The sequence below is a fragment of the Pelobates fuscus genome, chromosome 3, assembly GCF_036172605.1.
Source record: "Pelobates fuscus isolate aPelFus1 chromosome 3, aPelFus1.pri, whole genome shotgun sequence".
Taxonomy (NCBI): Eukaryota; Metazoa; Chordata; class Amphibia; order Anura; family Pelobatidae; genus Pelobates; species Pelobates fuscus.
Window position 1 is genome coordinate 296,837,464 of NC_086319.1, and position 21,413 is coordinate 296,858,876.

Consider the following 21,413-nt stretch of genomic DNA (forward strand, 5'->3'; position numbering starts at 1 on the left):
GATTAACCTGCCCTCTCCCATTCACACACAGTCTGACCATGATAACCTGCCCTCTCCCATTCACACACAGTCTGACCATGATAACCTGCCCTCTCCCATTCACACACAGTCTGACCATGATAACCTGCCCTCTCCCATTCACACACAGTCTGACCATGATAACCTGCCCTCTCCCATTCACACACAGTCTGACCATGATTATTCTGCCCTCTCCCATTCACACACAGTCTGACCATGATTATTCTGCCCTCTCCCATTCACACACAGTCTGACCATGATTATTCTGCCCTCTCCCATTCACACACAGTCTGACCATGATTAACCTGCCCTTTCCCATTCACACACAGTCTGACCATGAGTATTCTGCCCTCTCCCATTCACACACAGTCTGACCATGAGTATTCTGCCCTCTCCCATTCACACACAGTCTGACCATGATTATTCTGCCCTCTCCCATTCACACACAGTCTGACCATGATTAACCTGCCCTCTCCCATTCACACACAGTCTGACCATGATTAACCTGCCCTCTCCCATTCACACACAGTCTGACCATGATTATTCTGCCCTCTCCCATTCACACACAGTCTGACCATGATTATTCTGCCCTCACCCATTCACACACAGTCTGACCATGATTAACCTGCCCTCTCCCATTCACACACAGTCTGACCATGATAACCTGCCCTCTCCCATTCACACACAGTCTGACCATGATAACCTGCCCTCTCCCATTCACACACAGTCTGACCATGATAACCTGCCCTCTCCCATTCACACACAGTCTGACCATGATAACCTGCCCTCTCCCATTCACACACAGTCTGACCATGAGTATTCTGCCCTCTCCCATTCACACACAGTCTGACCATGAGTATTCTGCCCTCTCCCATTCACACACAGTCTGACCATGATTATTCTGCCCTCTCCCATTCACACACAGTCTGACCATGATTAACCTGCCCTCTCCCATTCACACACAGCACACAGCTCACTCACACTCTTTTGCTGGCCCCTGTATCTTTAAAATTTCCTTGGTCCCGACCATCGCTTGTACGGGATTGGTCTAAACTGTGGAGTGTGGACCTATCAGAGATGGCCCTGGAAGCCCCTCCCCTCTGTGAGAGTGTCAGGCTCTTGCAGTGAGCGGCTCTGGGAGAGCAGGATGCAGAGCTCGGCGAGGCGGAGACAGCATGTGCCCACTCCGGGACTCCCGGCCAGGTAACCACCACAACCACTGCACGGGAAACACCAGCCTCCATGGCCACTACCCCTGGTATGAGGGGAGTGCCAGCATTACCAATGTAGGAGGCAGTGCTCTGTCTGTGTCTCTATGGACAGACTTTTAACATATAACGTGTGTGTTACATGCAACCCCAGGGCTGATTTGTCAGCAATTCCAAGTGAATATAAAAGTTTAGGTCAAAGTAGCCAAATTGGGGGAAACCTCTCCAAGTCAGCAATGTTTCCAGTTTTGGCCTAAATTCTTGTATTCATTTTGACTTCCTAGTTCTGCAGATATTCCAATTGAAGAGCGCAGTTCCAGTTCTTTATTGTGTGAAAAACGTGCATCTCAGTATAGTAATAACAGGAAACACATAGCAGAACTGGACCCAAGTCATGTCCAACATGGATAAAGTGCCAGTGAGCATTACATGTGTCTAGTTGCGCAATGTGTGTTTTTCACACAATTAAGAACTGGAATAACTGTATTTGCAAATGTGACTTCCTGGTGAATGTTTAGCAAACCATCCCTTATGTTTATCTTTGTAATCATAAGAAAGTGTCTTGCACTCATTCACTTCCAGTAGCTAAGGTTGGTGCTCTCACCAACAGGAGTTGGCAAATCCCTCCACAGAGTCTGGGCACACAACCACTAGCACAGGGGTAGGCAAGCTTTTGCAGTCAAGATGTTGTGGACTACATAGCCCATGATGCTCTGCAACCATTATCGCTCTAAAAGCATAATAGGAGATGTAGTCCATGAGAGTGTTCCGGAGTGTGAAAGGTTGCTTACTCCTGCCTATGCATTTAGCAAGTCTGCTTAGTGGGTTGCACTGGTCTGTATTAGAGGTTTGTTTGTTTGCTTGATAAGAGGGATTCTGAAAATACATGTTCAGCAAATTATTGCAATGTACCTCTGTAATGTTTTCATCTTTTTACAATTACTGGGTCTGTAGTCTTCCCGGTATAAGATTTACTGCGCTATATATTCTTACATAGAACTCAATTTAATACGTTTATTTTATTTACATGCTAAAACTGGGGTAGGTAACTTTAGGCATGTCAGATGTGGACTAAATCTCCCATAATATTCGTATAGCCACACTGCTGGCAAAAACTCATGGAATATATAGTCCACAACATCTGGTGTGCCTTAGGTTGCCTACCCCTTTGCTAGGGCATAAGTTAGTGTTAGGAATTTAGAACACTGAATCCTCTTGTATAGGAAAAAAAAATAGCGCATTCTATCAATTTTTAAACTGCCGTTGTCTTATTTTTCCATATTTTTTTTTTTTTAGCAGACTTGGTTCTACCCAGCAAGAGGATGGCACCAGAAATTCTCGCTTTCATCTGGACCTATGGTTCTATTTTACCCTTCAGAACTGGCTCCTTGACTTTGGCCGTCCGATTGTCATGGTGAGTGTAGCTGTGCTGTATTGTAGGTCTATTGAGCTGGTAATCATTGATCATTGTTCAAATCTGTAGAAACTGCAGCTTTTGTCTATCTGTGATAATAAGTTCATATTTTACATGCGAAGTAAGCCGATTTGTGGGTTGTCTGCTATTTCTTTAATAAACTTTCTGTTAGTACTTGGTGTACTGTGCCTCGTGATTCTGGTAAAACATGCATTATCATTGTTGCTAGCATTTTGTATAGGTATTCATAATTGTTCATATAATTCAAATGGGGCTGGATTCACATAATAAAGTTGAAACTATTGATATGCCTGCTTTATTTATTTATTTGTATATGTGTGTGTGTGTTAACCTGCATTATGTTTGCCTAGTGCTGTGAAAATGAGTAATTAAAGTAATATTGTGATTAGAGTGAAACAAACTCACAAACACCCGTGAGGGAATACCTTTCCCCCTCACCTGTACATAAAATCAAACCAGCAATTATCAAGATACAATCTTAATAAATGGGTGGAGCGCTTGATAATATTGATATTTACATGCAATAATTGCTTACCCCTTATTGAATTAAGTGTAGAGATTCTGATGTACTTGAATACATAAAAAGGGGAATAGGAACACAGACAAAATACTAGTGCAGATAGTACTGATATACAGATGGAGCGCAAAAGTAAATAGGAGAGAAAACTCACAATTTTCAGAGCCAGAGAATTAAGGCTCTATAGAAGCACAGTGGTGCTCATATAGGTGACACCTGACCTTTTTCTCACGGAATACTCTCTCAGGATAAAGCAGATAAAAGGAGCTTATAGAGTAGTATATTTAAACACCAATGATGTCAAAGATATACACCAAATGGACTCTCACCTTCTTAAGAGCCTATTGATGCCTTGGCTCTAAGGTGGGAACACTTGGTGTCAATTTCTAGGGGTGACACTCCCCAATCTGGACAAGTAGTCAGAGTGCTAAAAAACTAATATTTATTTAAAATATAAAAAACAAATGGTAAAATCAAATGACAAGCACTTATCAGTCTCTTAAGTCCAATTTCTATGTGCCAAAACGCGTTTCGCTGGTGTGGGCTTCCTCAGTTAACAGAAAATCGATTTTCAAGGTTCCAGATAGGGGAGAGTCACCCCTAAATATTGACACTAAGTGTTCCCACATTAGAGCCAAGGCATCAATAGGCTCTTAAGAAGGTGAGAGTCAATTTATCATATACCTTTTGACATCATTGGTGTTTAAATATACTACTCTATAAGCTCCTTTTTATTTAGTCTGCTTTATCCTGAGAGAGTATTCCGTGAGAAGAAGGTGGGGTGTCGCCTATATGAGCACCACTACACTTCTATAGAGCCTTACTTCCCAGGCTCTGAAAATTGTAAGTGTTCCCCCCCCCCCAATTTACTTTTGCACTCCATCTGTATATCAGTACTATCTGCACTTGTATTTTGTTTCTGTATTCTTATTCTCCTTTTTTTTTTTTTTTTTAATTCTTTATTTTTGTGTGCAAGAATTCACAGATGAGCCGTGGTGCCACAATAGCAGCAAATTCAACATACATTTCACATATGGCAACTGTAATGTCTGCACAATTTTTATAATGATAATGGTAGATTAATAAGCTTAAGCATGTGGTGTTCCCACTATATTCGCCGCTAATACTGGCATTTTTAACGATTGGAGCATAAACATAGGTGTACTTAAGATTACGATTTGTTTCACTGAGGTTTGCCTGGCATATAGTTAAACGTATGCTGGTTCTGATAACAGTCTATCATTAAATGCTAAGGCTAGCAAGAGAGAGTGCATTTCTTTCAGTTAGTTGTGCTGTAAATGCCTAGATGCTTAATATCAATAATCAACATAAAATAACAATGCTGCGGGTGAGCTTAGGTAGAGGTGAGAGTGTACTGAGAAGATTAGAACATGCTGGCATGGTAGATTGCTTTCGGCTCGCTCCTGGTACTACATAGTATGCCTATCTGACCTCCTGTGCTGCAAAAAGCTTAATATAGACATGCATGTTCTGAAACATAGATTGCAGACAGCAAAATCATAAATAGGTTCAGACTTGCTTGAATCTGAGCCAGTCTGGGCATAATTATTATTCTCATGTTACAACAGATAAGCTACCAGTGACATCTCTCCCCGCAGACCCCCGTGTGAACAGTCCAGGAAACCGAGAGGGAAAAAGCAATGGCGGCAGACAGTCATGGGAGTCCAGTTAGAGTATAGAAACCTGAGCGGTAGCGAGCACTCAGCCCATAACGTCCTAGTCTTTTTAGTATCAGCCGATGCCTCTTAGGGGATGAGTGGGAGCCCCCTGTGCCGGTCTGTGCTGCTGTGATGTGAGTCGTAGTCCCCTCGGTCCAGCAGTGTGTGGCTTGGGTGTCTCAGTGTGGACCGGTATGTGTGTCGGTGAGTAATCTGTGGCTCTGGTAGTGGGTCTCTCGAGCTGTAGCCGTAAAGGTGCATCCAGTAGGAATCACTTGTGAAAGTGTCGCCTCTTGCCGGGTCGGCCTGCAGGTACATTCTTTGTAGGGGGAGCGGTGTGGGCCACTTCTGTGTCTCACTGCCGGTTTTGGCGCCATCACCTATGGCCTCCGCCATCTTGACTGCTGCGTCTGGCTGTCGGATCAGGACGGCCCTGTTGCTGCTCCCTGGGTGGTCAGGGCATGCGGGGGTGAGGACCGGGATCACCCCCCTGCTCCTGAGGGGGGGGAGCGGGGCCATTTCCCAACTGGTCTGGCCCTTGGTTGAGCACCGATGGGCAGGATAGCGGAGCAGCGGCCGTCTGCTCCACTCACCGCCGGAGTAGGCCTCGTTGGCGCCAGTGAGGATTCTTCCACCAGGGGACTGAAACTAGTCAGGCCAGCCTCACCCTGGGTCCGGTACTCTCCACCCGATGAGGTTCACCGCCTTTGGTCAGCTTTTTTATGCCAAAAGTCTGATTTTCTTGCTCGTTTCGTTTGAATTTTCAGGAGCTGGTCTGACATGCGACCATCTTGCTCGGCGGCCTGGCCCTGCCCCCTCCTTATTCTCCTTTTTATGTATTCAAGTACATCAGAATCTCTACACTTGATTTAATAGGGGCTAAGCAATTATTGCATGTAAATATTATTAAGCACTCCTCCCATTTATTGTTAAGATTTTAATTCGATAATTGCTTGTTTAATATTGTGATTACACTGCACAAAATATAAAAGGACTATCCGCATCTTTATCGGTTCTTTTTTGCACAACAGCCAATTGGTGAATAGTGGTGACGTTTTAGTGATTGGTTAAATGTCACCAATTTAATCTGAAATCTGTTAATTGGCTTTTCTTGGACTCCTGCTCAGTGTCCATTAGATACATGTTCCAAAATCCACCTTTTAGAATATTTTCTGAAATGCACGGTCAGGCTGAGCAGGGACAGAGGGTGGAAACTTACACTTAATGTGTAGCAGGAATAATTACGGACACCTTATCTTACCAGGTAAAATGAGTCTGTGTGTACTATTCCCTAGGTCACTGTATACATGTCTACTATAGAATAGAAATGAGCAGTTACATCTGCTAGTTTGAGATAGAAACAGATCTTTATTCTCCAAACACGGAACCGCTGAATTGACAACCAACCTTTAGTCCACACTAGAAAAGGAAGGCACACTCTTATACGACAATAGGGTGCTCTTGAACAAGGGCTAACAATCATTCAATGTCATGTAGTCAAAAGAAAAAGGTGGTCCAGGCACTCCCGTCAATTTTAAGCAGCTTTATTGGACATAAACAGGCATTGCAATGTTTCAGCCCACAACAGGTCCTATGTCAAACTGACAAAGCTTGACAAATGCCCTGTTGTGGGCCGAAACGTTGCAATGGCTATTCATGTCCAATAGAGCTGCTTGGACCACCTTTTTCTTTTGACTATGTGACATTGAGGGATTGCCAGCCCCTGTCCAGAAGCACCCTATTACTGTTTATAAGAGTGTGGCTACCTTTTCTTTTGATTACATAACCACTAACTTGTAAACTACTTCAAAAGCTGTGGAAAAGGAAAGGTTTTTTTTTTTTTACTGTAAGAACAATCAGGATGTGGAATTCTCTGCCTGAAGAAGTGGTTTTATCAGAGTCCATACAGATGTTCAAACAGCTACTAGATGCATACTTGCAAAAACAGAATATTCAAGGATATAATCTTTCAATGTAGGATAATAACTGCTTGATTCAAGGAGATATCTGACTGCCATTCTGGGGTCAAGAAGGAATTTTTTCCTAGCTTGTTGCAAAATTGGAAGTGCTTCAAACTTTTTTTTTTGCCTTCTTTTGGATCAACAGCAAAAAACATATGTGAGGAAGGCTGAACTTGATGGACGCAAGTCTCTTTTCAGCTATGTAACTATGTAACTGTTGTGTATAAACTTTGGTGTATAAACTTTGTTGTGTAAAACATTGGTTGGAAAACAAATTCTGTAACTTTGCACACTTTTTTTTTTTTAATTATTATTATTATTATTATATTTTTTTTATCTTGAATCTACAATTTATACTTTAGTTAATCAATGCCTGTGTGTAGTACACTAACCGGGCTATTTAGTTAAGTTAGAATTGTCAGGTAATCAAAGTGAATTTCAAATTTAAGGCCAAAATAGCTTCACTGGAAATATAGCTGAATTGGATATTTTTCTTAATTTCGGCCTCAGCTTTGAAATTCACATTACATTCCTGACAATTCTCACTTTGGTGAAATAACCTGTCATGCTAATCTATAAAGCTGCACTTAAGGTTGTTTTTGTTTAAACACACCAAAAAGTAGCGAATATTTATTCAGCTTTTTCCGTGTCTCTCTCCGTTCCAGGTAAGGTCTTACAGGCCGGTATAAATTGTGTTAATATTATGACTGCCGCTGCACATTGATATTGCACTTTGATGTTACTAATTAAAATTGCCTTTAACTGGCCACTTCCTTTCCAGCTTCTCCTCCCACTGGACTGGTTCCCACTGAATAAACCCAGCGCTGGAGACTATTTCCATATGGCTTATAATATCATAACTCCACTGCTTCTCTTGAAGGTAAAACCAGGACAATTTCCAGACTGGGTCACGCAGAGTTTTACACAGGGTCTGTTCATAAACATTCTCTCTGGAATCTTGCAAAGTTATAACTACTGGTCCATGTGGCTAACCCCTAAGAGTATGTGTCCTATCTTATCCTTCTCAATCTACCTGTTGCATTTGATTCCAATGACCATACCATTACTCTCTAGGGTATCTCATGATGTTTCTTTTTGTGATCTGGCGTGAGTCAATTCTCTAATGTTGGATATCCCAGCTACCTAGCAGATGTACCGATTAGTTTTGTCCTACTTCCTTTTCTCTTTATTTTGCATACCCTATCCATGGAGCTACTTATAAAGTCTTCCTGCTCCTGTCTATGTAAATTGCATTGCTACTAGCATACAAGCGTACAAGATACCGTGGCATGTATTCAAATGTCTGTTGTATTTTTTTTCTTAACTTTAGTAATTGTTGATTGAAGCCTAGTAATAGTCATAGACTGAGCAGCTTTATCCTTCTTCCTAAATTCCCTATTTCGCTGCTTAATATAAGTGAAGTGTGGTAATGGCTTACTGACAGAGTAACTTTGAATTCTTCCCTTTCTTTCACTTGCAACAATGGAATACAAACAAATTAGTGCCGTTTGCCTTGTAAAGTTGAAAAACATGCCACTTTCCTACAAAAACATCTATGCTTGCGTTTATTATTTCCCGCTAGAATGGTTGCAATTGCAGTCTTTTATAATCTGCCATGTATACCAGAGCTGCTTCTACATTTACTCGATAATTGCATGTTAAGTAGCATTAAATTTAATAATTATACTGTATTTACCGTGGGGGAAAGTCTGGTGTTCATTCTTTACATTTTTTTTTTTTTTTTTTACCAATAATGAAATCTGTCCCTGGCCTAACACCCTTTTTGGTATATCTTTTACTGTTTGTGTCTTTCAGCTGATAGACCGCTCTCCCAAAACACTTCCTAACTCCGTCATCTATGTCAGTATCATAACGTTTGTGATGGGAGCAAGTATTCATCTAGTAGGGGACTCTGTCAACCACAGACTGATCTTCAGCGGATACCAGCTTCACTTGTCTGTGCGTGATAATCCAATCATGCAGAACCTGCAGCCATCTTCCTTGGTGAGCCACAAATATCCTTTGCTTACATGCTCCATGAGAATAGAGCAGAGTGTATCGGTAGCTTTGGGGGCTCTGCTAAATCCACAAGTAAAGAGAGAGGCCATGCTTATAGGCACAGCCCTTAATATAAGAGATGTGCTCAAAATATCCTGCAGTGTTTACATTTAATTTAAATTTAGATGTCTTCTCATGATTCAGTACAGGGAGTGCAGAATTATTAGGCAAGTTGTATTTTTGAGGATTAATTTTATTATTGAACAACAACCATGTTCTCAATGAACCCAAAAAACTCATTAATATCAAAGCTGAATATTTTTGGAAGTAGTTTTTAGTTTGTTTTTAGTTATAGCTATTTTAGGGGGATATCTGTGTGTGCAGGTGACTATTACTGTGCATAATTATTAGGCAACTTAACAAAAAACAAATATATACCCATTTCAATTATTTATTTTTACCAGTGAAACCAATATAACATCTCAACATTCACAAATATATATTTCTGACATTCAAAAACATAACAAAAACAAATCAGTGACCAATATAGCCACCTTTCTTTGCAAGGACACTCAAAAGCCTGCCATCCATGGATTCTGTCAGTGTTTTGATCTGTTCACCATCAACATTGCGTGCAGCAGCAACCATAGCCTCCCAGACACTGTTCAGAGAGGTGCACTGTTTTCCCTCCTTGTAAATCTCACATTTGATGATGGACCACAGGTTCTCAATGGGGTTCAGATCAGGTGAACAAGGAGGCCATGTCATTAGATTTTCTTCTTTTATACCCTTTCTTGCCAGCCACGCTGTGGAGTACTTGGACGCGTGTGATGGAGCATTGTCCTGCATGAAAATCATGTTTTTCTTGAAGGATGCAGACTTCTTCCTGTACCACTGCTTGAAGAAGGTGTCTTCCAGAAACTGGCAGTAGGACTGGGAGTTGAGCTTGACTCCATCCTCAACCCGAAAAGGCCCCACAAGCTCATCTTTGATGATACCAGCCCAAACCAGTACTCCACCTCCAACTTGCTGGCGTCTGAGTCGGACTGGAGCTCTCTGCCCTTTACCAATCCATCCATCTGGCCCATCAAGACTCACTCTCATTTCATCAGTCCATAAAACCTTAGAAAAATCAGTCTTGAGATATTTCTTGGCCCAGTCTTGACGTTTCAGCTTGTGTGTCTTGTTCAGTGGTGGTCGTCTTTCAGCCTTTCTTACCTTGGCCATGTCTCTCAGTATTGCACACCTTGTGCTTTTGGGCACTCCAGTGATGTTGCAGCTCTGAAATATGGCCAAACTGGTGGCAAGTGGCATCTTGGCAGCTGCACGCTTGCTTTTCTCAGTTCATGGGCAGTTATTTTGCGCCTTGGTTTCTCCACACGCTTCTTGCGACCCTGTTGACTATTTTGAATGAAACGCTTGATTGTTCGATGATCACGCTTCAGAAGCTTTGCAATTTTAAGAGTGCTGCATCCCTCTGCAAGATATCTCACTATTTTTGACTTTTCTGAGCCTGTCAAGTCCTTCTTTTGACCCATTTTGCCAAAGGAAAGGAAGTTGCCTAATAATTATGCACACCTGATATAGGGTGTTGATGTCATTAGACCACACCCCTTCTCATTACAGAGATGCACATCACCTAATATGCTTAATTGGTAGTAGGCTTTCGAGCCTATACAGCTTGGAGTAAGACAACATGCATAAAGAGGATGATGTGGTCAAAATACTCATTTGCCTAATAATTCTGCACTCCCTGTATTATCGTTCTGTAGGCAAGATGCCTATATAATAAAAACATGTGTAGATGCATTTAAGAGACACTATCACCTTCTTTGGTGATTGTTCTTATGCTGTCCAGTTAATACATTTTGAAGTGGTCATTTAGTTGGGATATGTGTATTTTTCTATGATGTGTACAGATATCTTCACAAGACCTGCAGATCACCCATTTTTATTGCAATCTGTCAGTTTTTTGTTTTGTTTTTTTTCACCCACTGATATTGCCCTTAGTCACTCCTACATCTTCTCTGTCACAGGTTGATTCGTTTGAGTTGCTATATTACTATGATGAGTATGTCGGACATTCCATGTGGTAAGCACTTCGTCTCCATTCTGAGTAGTTTGTGGGAATTCTTCTACCTTAATAGATGATGATGATGATGATGATATCATGAAGCCATCTAATGTCATAATTCTGATTGTCTTTGATTCTATGTGATTTATGTTGGCTAGTGAGAAATTGGGTGTCATTTGTTTAATATGTTTAGGGTCAAAAGCAAAACTAGTTCAAATACTTCAAGTCTTCAATTTTAAATGCGAATAAAAAGACAAAAACATATTTTTAAGGGGTTGTTGTTCCTACTTTGAACATTGTTAAAAGCTGCAATGTCACATGATGGCTGGCTTTGCAGTGTGTGGGTTTTTTTGTTTTTTTTTCTGTTTTATTACCTTTCATGATATGAGCTCTACCATCATGGTTTGTAAAATCATAAAACTCTTCTCTTGTCTCAGGTATATTCCATTTTTTCTTATCCTATTCATCTACTTTACTGGCTGTTTCACAAATTCAAGGAAGGAGAGCAGTATGCCACTATCAGCCTGGACCTTACTCTTACCAAGCAGTCTCTACTATTGGTCAGTATTACCGAGGATGGGATACTGCGCTAAGTGCTCAGTTTTTTCATCTCCATAAAACATTGATTTATCTTTTTGAGTAGAATTAAATGTGAATTGTTTTAATACTAATAATATTATCAGGGATTTATTCACTATAAACGGTCTTGAATGACCTAGCTGTGACTGGGGCCGATATGGAGTAATTTCTCTAATTGGCTATTTCAACCTAAACTTCACAATATAGTTTTCCACGTACTGCTTTGCAGGGTTCGGTGAGTGTATGGAAACCTGGTTTGAGAATTGTTTTATCAGCTCCTTCCTTAATATAGAGAAATTTAGCAGCCATTATACTTGGCTTTTTGTTTTTAAGCTAGATTACAGGCCTGTGTGATCATAATCTGCTTGCACATAATACATTTCTGTATTTCTGCTCTAGATTGTGTAATAGAGCCCACCTTTTAATGAATGTTCTTTACCACGTACAGGTATCTGGTTACAGAGGGGCAGATCTTCATCATATTTATTTTCACATTTTTTGCCATGCTGGCAATTATCCTTAACAAGAAGCGCAAGGGTTTATACCTGGACAGTAATGGCCTCTTCCTGCTCTTTTCCTTCTCGACCACTCTGCTTCTGATTGCTGCGTGGATCATATGGCTCTGGAATGACAAAGTTCTGCGCAAAAAATACCCTGGTGTGATCTATATCCCAGAGCCATGGGCATATTATACTCTTCACATCAATAGCTTCCACTGAAAAGAATTCCAGTTTGCCCAGCACTTTGTAACTATCGTGAAGAGCTAGCCATTGACTTTACTTATCGTTTCTCTGTCCCTGTTTTAACCAGCAGAGAAGCAGGACCTGCCCATCAGAATCATTCTCTTCCTTAATCCTTCACTGAACTGGTTACTTGCTTTTTGCATTTTTTTTTTATGTAAGATCTCTATTTTACTATATTTTATTTGGTCAAAGCTGTAATGTGTCATTCGCAATACATATGCTACTTTCTAGTAGCTCGCCGTAAGAGTGAATTTTGTTCAAAAAAATAAAACCAGCTTTAGAAAAACCAAAACCTTGTCAATGGATTGGTTAAGGGACAGTACTGTGTATATCTGTGGCTGCATAGACCAGGTGAAGGGTAGCACATTACAAAAGAACGGTACAAGTTGCAGCACAAACACACCTCTCTACAGTCTACTGCTGTCAATATTTAGTTTGCTTTAATTTATTACAGATTGTCATTGCAGGATCGCACCTTCTCCTGTTTCATTGCCCTAGAATCGATGAGCCCTTTCCGTATTCTTGGCAGTATAGCTTATAGAAGGTCAGAGTAGTGGGAGTAAACCTATAAGACACCATGTGAAAGTTTAATTCTTCTATTTAAATGGTAAAAAGAACAAGGTTGCGGGGAAGATTCTACAATGTATTTCAAATGTGCCGTTGAAGACGCGTGGGGTTTGTAAAAAGTACATGTCTAAGTTAGATCATAAAAATAATCTGCAACATCCACATGCATTTGGGGCTGGAACAAGAAAACTGCTGCTTTTGCAAGCTATTTTTAGATACACCCCCAATTTGAATAATTAAATGTATGCATGTTTTAATTTGGGGCATATCTACTAAATAACTATTTTTCATTTTAATTGAGTGAAGTTTCTTTAAGAAAAAATAGCTCATAAAAAAAAAAAAAACCCTACTATTGTATGGCCAAGTTAAGAGTAACCGGTTATAATGTTATTAGCGCCATTTAAATAACTCCTTATGGTATGAATTGTGGCTCCATATTGCAGTCAAACATAATCTATATTATATTGAATGTATAAAATACCCATTGATTGGACAGTGTTGAGAGGGTTAATAATGGTGTTGCTGCCCATTCACTCCATTATTTACCGTAACCTCACTGCCCATGGTGTGAAGAAATTGGTTTGACCAGCCTCTTACTGGTTAATGGGGGGGTGTAGATGCGGACCCCAGTTGTATTCATCTGCACTGCTAGTGGGCAAATATTGTAGATTGCTGTAAGTCTGCATGCAAAACAAAATGCAGGCGTATTTGACTCGTACTAGAACATATCAGAGTGAATAAATTACAAATTTATCACATACAGAATGTGTACTTCTTTTTTATACAGTAGAAGTCCGTGCTTGTGAATGGCTCACTTTGACCCAGACAACCCGATTGTACTGAATAAGATGTGCCTTTAGTAAATATCAGATTGTTCATCCTTTTTTCTTTTTCCTCTAACAATATACAGAGATGACAATCTCTAGCAGTAACTCCAGAATACTACCCTATGCATATTTTTCAATGAAATATTAAAACTCTTATGTAGAGAAGTATTTTACATGGTTGGTCTCTGCTCCAGGTCCCCTGGCAATACACCGCATTAATAAAGCAAGCAGGGCAAGGGTGAATCTGACTCTAAGTTACCTGGAAGGTTATGTGTTACCTCCATTGTATGCATGTTTCATGGGCGAAGAGGTGTCGTGTAACAGCCTCTGTATGAATGTAATGAGACTCCAAGCACCTACAGGTGGTTTATAGAGATGGAATCTGACCCTGGGTCTCCATAGCAGCAGATCTCTCAGAATATTGAAGCTCATTCTGTGTGGACTTTGGCATCTCCCATTAAGCAGGAAGCGACAACTAAGAATTGACGACATGGTGAGTTACCTGTAAATTTTAGTCCTATCTGTGCTTTCGGGGATAAGAGGAAATGCCTGGGCATAATGGGAGAGATGTATATATGTGGGTTCTCATAGTAGTACTTAGCAAGAGTGTCTCTCTTGTTTTTTTGTTCCATTTGTACCTGAATGCGTTTATTATACAAGGTAATCAGGAAGTGACCGCAAAGAGAATCTAACTATAACACAGAGGTTGTTTGCATTAAGTGACCCAATTGCTATCAGTGAGCTGTGGATAAGACTACAATGTTATACATTTGAGTTTGAATCTCTTTTACTCTGAGATTGAATCCCTTCATAATAGATGTCTTGCCTGCACTACCGTGATCTAAAGGAACATGTATCCTGTAACTATGGGGTCGGTGGTTAAAGGGAAAACTATCATATTAAAATGAAAGATTACATATATTGGTGTATATTATTTTGTAGTATACACATGTCTGTAAATCACTCTGGCCCCTGTTCTTTTAAGTACTTTTAGATCAGACTCTGTTTTCCTGACCAAAAACCATGCAGGTAATCATGAATTAATGCGCTTTCACAAATCTAAACATGCACAAATGGCAGACATCTTTAAAAAAAAAAAAAAATGCATTTGAATTGGTTTCATATGTAATTGTGCATAGTCTTAGCAGAAAAATTATGCTTTTGACTAGAGAAGAATAAAGATGACTGCTGCCATAGAGCAAGTGGAAGCTAGTAGATGCTCTAAAAATAGTGAATTATTTACAAGGCTATATTACATGTCCATTTTTTACTTGCAGTAATAAAAAATAAATCTGGTTTCCTGTTAATGTTCGACTGCTAATTTTTTTTATTTTACAACTAATTTTTGCTAGTTGGGAAAAGATCAACATAATCTTTTCCATTTGAAAGGTCTTGGAGATATTCCAATTACCTTTTTGAAGAATTATTTGCCCAGTGTTACATTATACCTACCTATACGATAACTGTTTGTTTTTTTGCAGACCAAGTTCCTGTCTCAGGATGAAATTACCAGTGAGTGAGAACTGCTGTGGTGTCATGAATGTATGTTTAGGGTGGGCTTAATATTGGTATTTATCAGCATTACCTGTTGTGACGTGCTCTACGAGATAAACTTTTCATCCTTGCAATTCCTAAACGTTGTAATTGCCCTGTGTCCATTCTAATATAGGTGTGTTAAAGGAGCACTTCAATCCCCCATAACCATTAGAGCATGTTGTAGTAAGTAATCAAGCCATTCAGAATAGTTTGACCAGAGGTCTGCCAGCACTCCCTGCCGCCGCTACAGGAGAGCAGGGAGCTCATGCTTTTGCGCTTCTGTTAGCTCTCATGAACTAAAGCCTGGTTATGTTCCTTTAAAGGGGTACTCTATGCACACAACGTTATTTTAATTAAGCAGTTTTAGTGTATAGATCATAATTCTACATTTTTACTGCTCAATTATTTTTGGCCTAATGCAAGCGTAGCGGGGACGGACCTGAGCCAGCGCCTAGTGATATCAGCGCTGGACTGAGGTAAGAGACAGGAGTTTTTAACTCCTTCTGCACCACAGAGAATAAGGGGGGGAATTATAGGGAGCTGTCGGAAAAACAACTTTGTTTTCCTGGCACAATAGTGTCCCTTCAACAGAGCATTAGAAAGGAAGACCGGCACCTAAGGGCCAGGAGATGTGTCACGAGGCCTATTTGCTATTTTATTTTATTTTTTTAAACTTATCGCTACCTCACTCTATTTCCCACACAGAATTTAAGGAATGTTTCTCTCTGTATGATAAGAAAGGAAGAGGAAAAATCCCAGCCAATGATCTTCTGACTGTAATGCGCTGTTTGGGCACATGCCCAACACCAAACGAAGTTGCACGCCACTTGCTAGTCCATAAAATTGGTAAGATTTGGGTCGGGAGGGATACAATATATTTTATGAGGTGCCAATATACTTGGCTGTGGTTACGAAATATTCAATAAATGCTACAAATATACTGGCAATATTGAATTCAATGTGAATCCTAAAGAGATCAGGATGCATTTTAGGGCTTAATTTTTACCAGCACAGATGGTATGTGATGTGTAATATGTACTGAATGAGCAGAGATTCCTGCTTTTCTTGGCACAGGAAGGTATTGTGCTGCAAGACTTAAAATAATGGGAGTGGTAATGTAACTTATCTGCCCTTACTCTAGAGCGAATAAATAATTATAATAAATGACCGCTTTTACCTCAAAACAGGTTTTTAAAATAATCCTTTCATCAAGTAAAATTTTGTATTTATTTATTTTTTAATTCTTTATTTTGGCGTGCAACAAAAGAATTACATACAGGCTGGTAGAGCCACGACAGCATCTACAAGCTTAATATGGTCGAACATTTTTATACATTGTCATGGCATGTGAGACAATTGCACTTTGTTTTTTTTTGTGAGTTAAAAAAACAGGCTTCAATATAGATTGTAGTACAAGACTTGAAAAATAACAGGCTAGAAAAACCAACGTTAGTAAAAGATTAAATGTGTTGCTGTGTTAGAGGGCAGAGGTATGATGCCTAGGATGTCAGTGGGTAAGTAAGAGCTTTTGAACTAGAAATTGAACTGACAACTTATTATTTATGGGGAGACCTAGCTTATGGACACGAGGCTAGCCTTTGGTAGGGCAACGCTTTGAGTATAACAGGCTTAATGTGCTGCTGCTCAGCGCGTGTTCTTAGCTTAAAAGGTTGACATTTTGCTGATACCAATGTGCTAGGCATGTGTCAATAAAGGGTACTACCCCTGCAGCTCCATTGATTGCTTAAGGTTCCCATGTTGTAGGGTATGTGATACAGGAGGCAGGGGCCCTGTGTAGGTCGTCTTAGTAGCTAAAGAAGACAAGTATAAAAGTTTGATAACATGAAAAATAACATAAGGATAAGGTAAAGTAATGCTGACTATGGGCCATGTGGTCTGTTCCTGTAGTGTATTGCAGAAGAGTAGAATGAAGCCCCCCCCAGCAGTCCATGTTGGTTAGCCTATACCCCTTCTGGAGGCCCGTGACATGGTCCTAGGTGTGCTATTACAGGGTACTTGCAGCTATGTAGTCAGGTCCATGAGCTATAGCAGTCTGGTATGTGATGCCGTGGTGCTGCGGTTCAGCTTGCTGGGAGTGGCTGCGATAGTCATATCTTGGACCCCTTAGGGAAGCATGAGGCCATCCGCGATCCCCAGGTGTGGTAAGTCTCTGTTGGACAGTGAGTATTCGGGTTTGGCGACCTCGCCGGTCAGAAGATTTGCATCTCCTCACTAGAGGACTTCTCTCCGTGGGATGCTTGTGTCCCTGACTGGAAGCAGCTCCCCCAGAGCGTGGGTGATGCGTGGTGGACTGTCTCTGCCCAGGCCTTGACCTAGGAAGGTAGTGTGCCCTGGCAGCGCCAAGCTTTTTGCGTCATGGCACTCTCCAAGGCGCTTTCCTCCTCTTCTTGACCCTCAGTGTTGCTCCTGGGGCTTGTGGTGCCGGGTGAGCTGCTGTGCGGGTTGCACTGTTCTATACACAAAAACTGCTTCATTAAGCTAAAATTGTTCAGGTGACTATAGTGTCCCTTTAATCTAAAAGTAATGAAAAATACTCATCCATACCTTTTGCATATGCATAGCCAGATTTGCCGTAAGGCCACTGAGGCCTCGGGGCTGCAGGCAGGAGAGGGGCAGAATGGCCAATGGGGAGTTCAAAGATCATTCTCTGTATGCGAGTGTTCCCAGATAAAGATCAGGAAGGGGAGTATACAATTTAAGTTTTTGGTTTTTATGTCCCCCACACTACAATTCCACTATGCTGATAAAGGCCCCGGTTCTCCCACCACAACACACAACAGCCACTGTCTCCCAAAACATGCACACTATGGTCCATATACCCTCCACTCAGACCTGATTTCCCTCCTCCCCTATATATTCTCTACAACCATAATTTCCCTGCACACATACAATAGCCCCATTTCCCTCCCAAACATACACTCTACAGCCACTATCCTGCACCAATACACAAAAAGGCCCTATTCTCCCACATGCATACACTAAAACCCCTATCCCCAAACAGCCGCTATTTACTTGCCCACACACAATTCCACAAGCAGCGTGGTGGTGGTGTTGAGGAAACTGACCTTGGGATAGGATAAATCCATACCTGGGTGTATGACAGGATTTTTATATATTTCTGTAGGAAAAGTAAGTCTTAGGGCTTGACTGGTGTATATTTGTGTTTAGCAATGTATTAAAAATACATACATATACACCTTGGTTCAGACAGCGTTTGAAACCTATCAGTCTCTATAGTCTTCCCTCTTTCTGTGTAGGTAGTGAAGCAGGTTAGATCATGGAGACTTGATTTTTTTAAACATTTTCAAACATCTCATCTAAGTTGCATGTATATAGCTGAAGGATCCTGTCATATGTGTCATCTCTCTCCTATGCATTAAAGGCACATACATACACAAAAACACTTCGTATAAGATGTACCAGACACTTTCTAATTTGCAATTCACTAGTGAACTTCCAACAATTCCCTTTCTCTCTGATACTCAAAGAATAATTATAAAATAATTCATTGACTGAGATATGCATCCTGTCTCTTCCAAGGGAAAGATGGTGAAGTGGACTTCTCTTCCTTTCTGACAATTATGTACCGGCAGCAGAAGCAAGAAGACCCAGAGAATGAGATCCTTGTGGCATTGCTGATGTCAGATAAGCAGAAGAAAGGTCTCATCCCATTGGCTGAGCTACGAGCTAAACTTACTCAAATGGGGGAGAAACTGACTACTGAAGAAGGTATGGTAAAATAAAATATGCATAAGTACACAATACATTATTAGCAGTATATTGCTGGACTGATATGTTTAGATTTCAAGTATGTTACTTGGAATAGGTATCAGTAACAAAGTTACTCAGAGCCAGATTTACCCTCCTTGATGTCCAATCCCCTCTCCCCCAAGCTAGCTTTCTCACTGCACCCACCTGCCCCCTGTCCAATTTTATTTATACAGCGCGCCCACCCATTTGTCTGTTTCGGCACACCAAAACCGACTTGCGACTACTGGTTTAGTACAAACGTATTGTATGCCCTCGTCTTTTGACCCTGACCACAAATATATTTGTGCATCATCTACTTAGCTTAAGTTGGACATTAGAAAATCCTTGTTTGGCACTGAAACCCAAGAAATCAGGTTTCCACTATTGTGTTTGGGGTATGACAGAATGGTGGATGGACAATAAGTGGGTCATGCTGGGAGGAGGGGTGTGTATGAAGGCTGCTTGCATGGTTGGGTTGCGTGTGGAGAATACTGCCTTTAGGGTTGCATGTGTGGGGATGGGGCTGTTTGCCGTATAGAATGTTGGTGTGTGCATGTAAAGAGGAACTGTAGTGTGTGTGTTGGGAAGAGAAACGCTGTAGTGTAAGTTTGCAGGGGATATGAACTGTAGTGTTTGTTTGGTGGTGATAGGGACTGTTGTGTCTGGATGGAAAAGCCGCACTGATCGATATAGCACCTGTAATAGCTGCCAGTGACCGGCGCGAGAGGCTTTTAAACTCCTTGAATTTTAACATTGCAAAACTAAAATGACCCTAAAGGCACCCAGACCCCTTCACCTTAGTGGTCTGGGTGCAGTGCGTGGCTTTTAAACTGCTGTATCTTACATAGCTGGGTTAAAGAAACTGCAATAATTACATTGTAGGGCTTACATCTCTCCAGTGGTGTGTTTCAGACAGCCACAAGAGGCACCTCTGGGTTTTACACAGTTTGACATACTCATGCTATGCTTGAAGATGTAAAAGATCTTGCAATCCCATCTAGGGAAAAAACATTAAAGGACCACTCTAGTGCCAGGAAAACTCGTTTTCCAGGCACTAGAGTGCCCTGAGGGTGCCCCCCACCCTCAGGGACCCACTCCCGCCGGGCTCTAGGGGAAGGAAGGGGTTAAACTTACCTCTTTCTCCAGCGCTGGGCGGGGAGCTCTACTCCTCCTCCTCTTCTTCCTCGCGACGTCATCGGCTGCATGCGCGGCAGGAGCCGCGCTCGCATTCAGCCGGTCGCATAGGAAAGCATTCATAATGCTTTCCTATGGACGCTTGCGTGCTCTCACTGTGATTTACACAGTGAGAAGCACGCAAGCACCTCTAGCGGCTGTCAATGCGACAGCCACTAGAGGCTCTGGAGGCTGGCTTAACCCTCAGTATAAACATAGCAGTTTCTCTGAAACTGCTATGTTTATAAAAAAAAAAAAAAAAAAGGGTAAAAGCTAGCTGGACCTGGCACCCAGACCACTTCATTAAGCTGAAGTGGTCTGGGTGCCTAGAGTGGTCCTTTAAGTCAATGCTTTGCTATAGGGGTATCATTAATGCGAGTATAGTGTGTGCGTATTAGGTCCCACCATTGACATGACATCGCTGTAGAAGACCTAGCCAGTGTTGAGGAAGCCTGGGCAGTAAAGAGGTTAGTTTTATTAATGTTTTATCCCTTTATCAGATTGTGGGTGTATAAGGTTACTGACACAGATACTATAAAGCTTGTATTCCTAATGCTATAATTTTCCTTTATGCAAACAGCCCCCTTTATTGAATGTCTCCTTAAAGAGGGTGCACATGATATTGATACTACACAGAGCATTAACTGTTAGCCTTTGCTGTTACACATGGTTAGCAATGAAAAACTTACCATTGGCTGTTATCACCCACAAAGGGAAAGGCATGTACTAATAGTTTGTGGCCAGTACCTCTAATGTTTCTAAGCTTGTGAATAATATATTTATCCACTTTTCTGTTCATAGTTGATGATCTCCTTCACAATGCTGAAGTAGGAGCTGATGGGATGGTGAGATATGAAGAGTTTGTTAGGAAGATAACACTCCCAGTAGCCGACTACTAAGCTTCAGATTTCAGGCTGAAACCATAGACCGCAAGATAACCATCTCCAGGCTGGCACGCCAATACTTTTGTAAAGATACCAATAGCCCTGCTTCCAGCTGTTGATTACGGTCTGAATTATGGTTTGCAATTTACATTGATGCTCACAGCCCACTATAATATATAGATCGCAAATAAATTATAGCTAAATCCTATCTCCAATACAAAGTTATGATCTTGATGCTTGCGTACAGGAGTTTGTTCCAAAACATGAGATCTTGTTTCAGTATAGTGGACAGAATGTACATTTTCTCTTCTATGCACGTCTTAAACACAGATTCCCAATTGCAGTGTTTTTCTTGTATTTCTAGAGTCAACATGCTATTTGGTATGCATATTTAGACTGACATTGGATTCTTTAATGAGGAATATATAGCTTTCTGTGGAGAG

The 21,413-nt window shown here is 41.1% G+C and overlaps 2 protein-coding genes across 3 annotated transcripts; both read left to right on the forward strand.

The window, feature by feature from the left end:
* The first annotated feature begins 1,026 nt into the window (after positions 1-1,026).
* On the forward strand, positions 1,027-13,363 carry CLN6 (CLN6 transmembrane ER protein). 2 transcript variants are annotated; one of them, XM_063445610.1, is made up of 7 exons: positions 1,027-1,221; positions 2,526-2,640; positions 7,600-7,698; positions 8,634-8,822; positions 10,853-10,908; positions 11,328-11,450; positions 11,918-13,363. In XM_063445610.1, the coding sequence occupies exons 1-7, from the start codon at positions 1,166-1,168 to the stop codon at positions 12,186-12,188; spliced, it is 909 nt and encodes a 302-aa protein (XP_063301680.1). In that variant the 5' UTR covers positions 1,027-1,165; the 3' UTR covers positions 12,189-13,363. The 2 variants fall into 2 exon arrangements, with proteins under 2 accessions (XP_063301680.1, XP_063301679.1); XM_063445609.1 differs by having other exon boundaries at positions 1,030-1,221; positions 2,523-2,640.
* Positions 13,364-14,024: 661 nt separating this feature from the next.
* On the forward strand, positions 14,025-21,091 carry CALML4 (calmodulin like 4). The gene is made up of 5 exons (XM_063445611.1): positions 14,025-14,099; positions 15,088-15,118; positions 15,848-15,988; positions 18,704-18,892; positions 20,888-21,091. The coding sequence occupies exons 1-5, from the start codon at positions 14,097-14,099 to the stop codon at positions 20,983-20,985; spliced, it is 462 nt and encodes a 153-aa protein (XP_063301681.1). The 5' UTR covers positions 14,025-14,096; the 3' UTR covers positions 20,986-21,091.
* Positions 21,092-21,413: the final 322 nt, after the last annotated feature.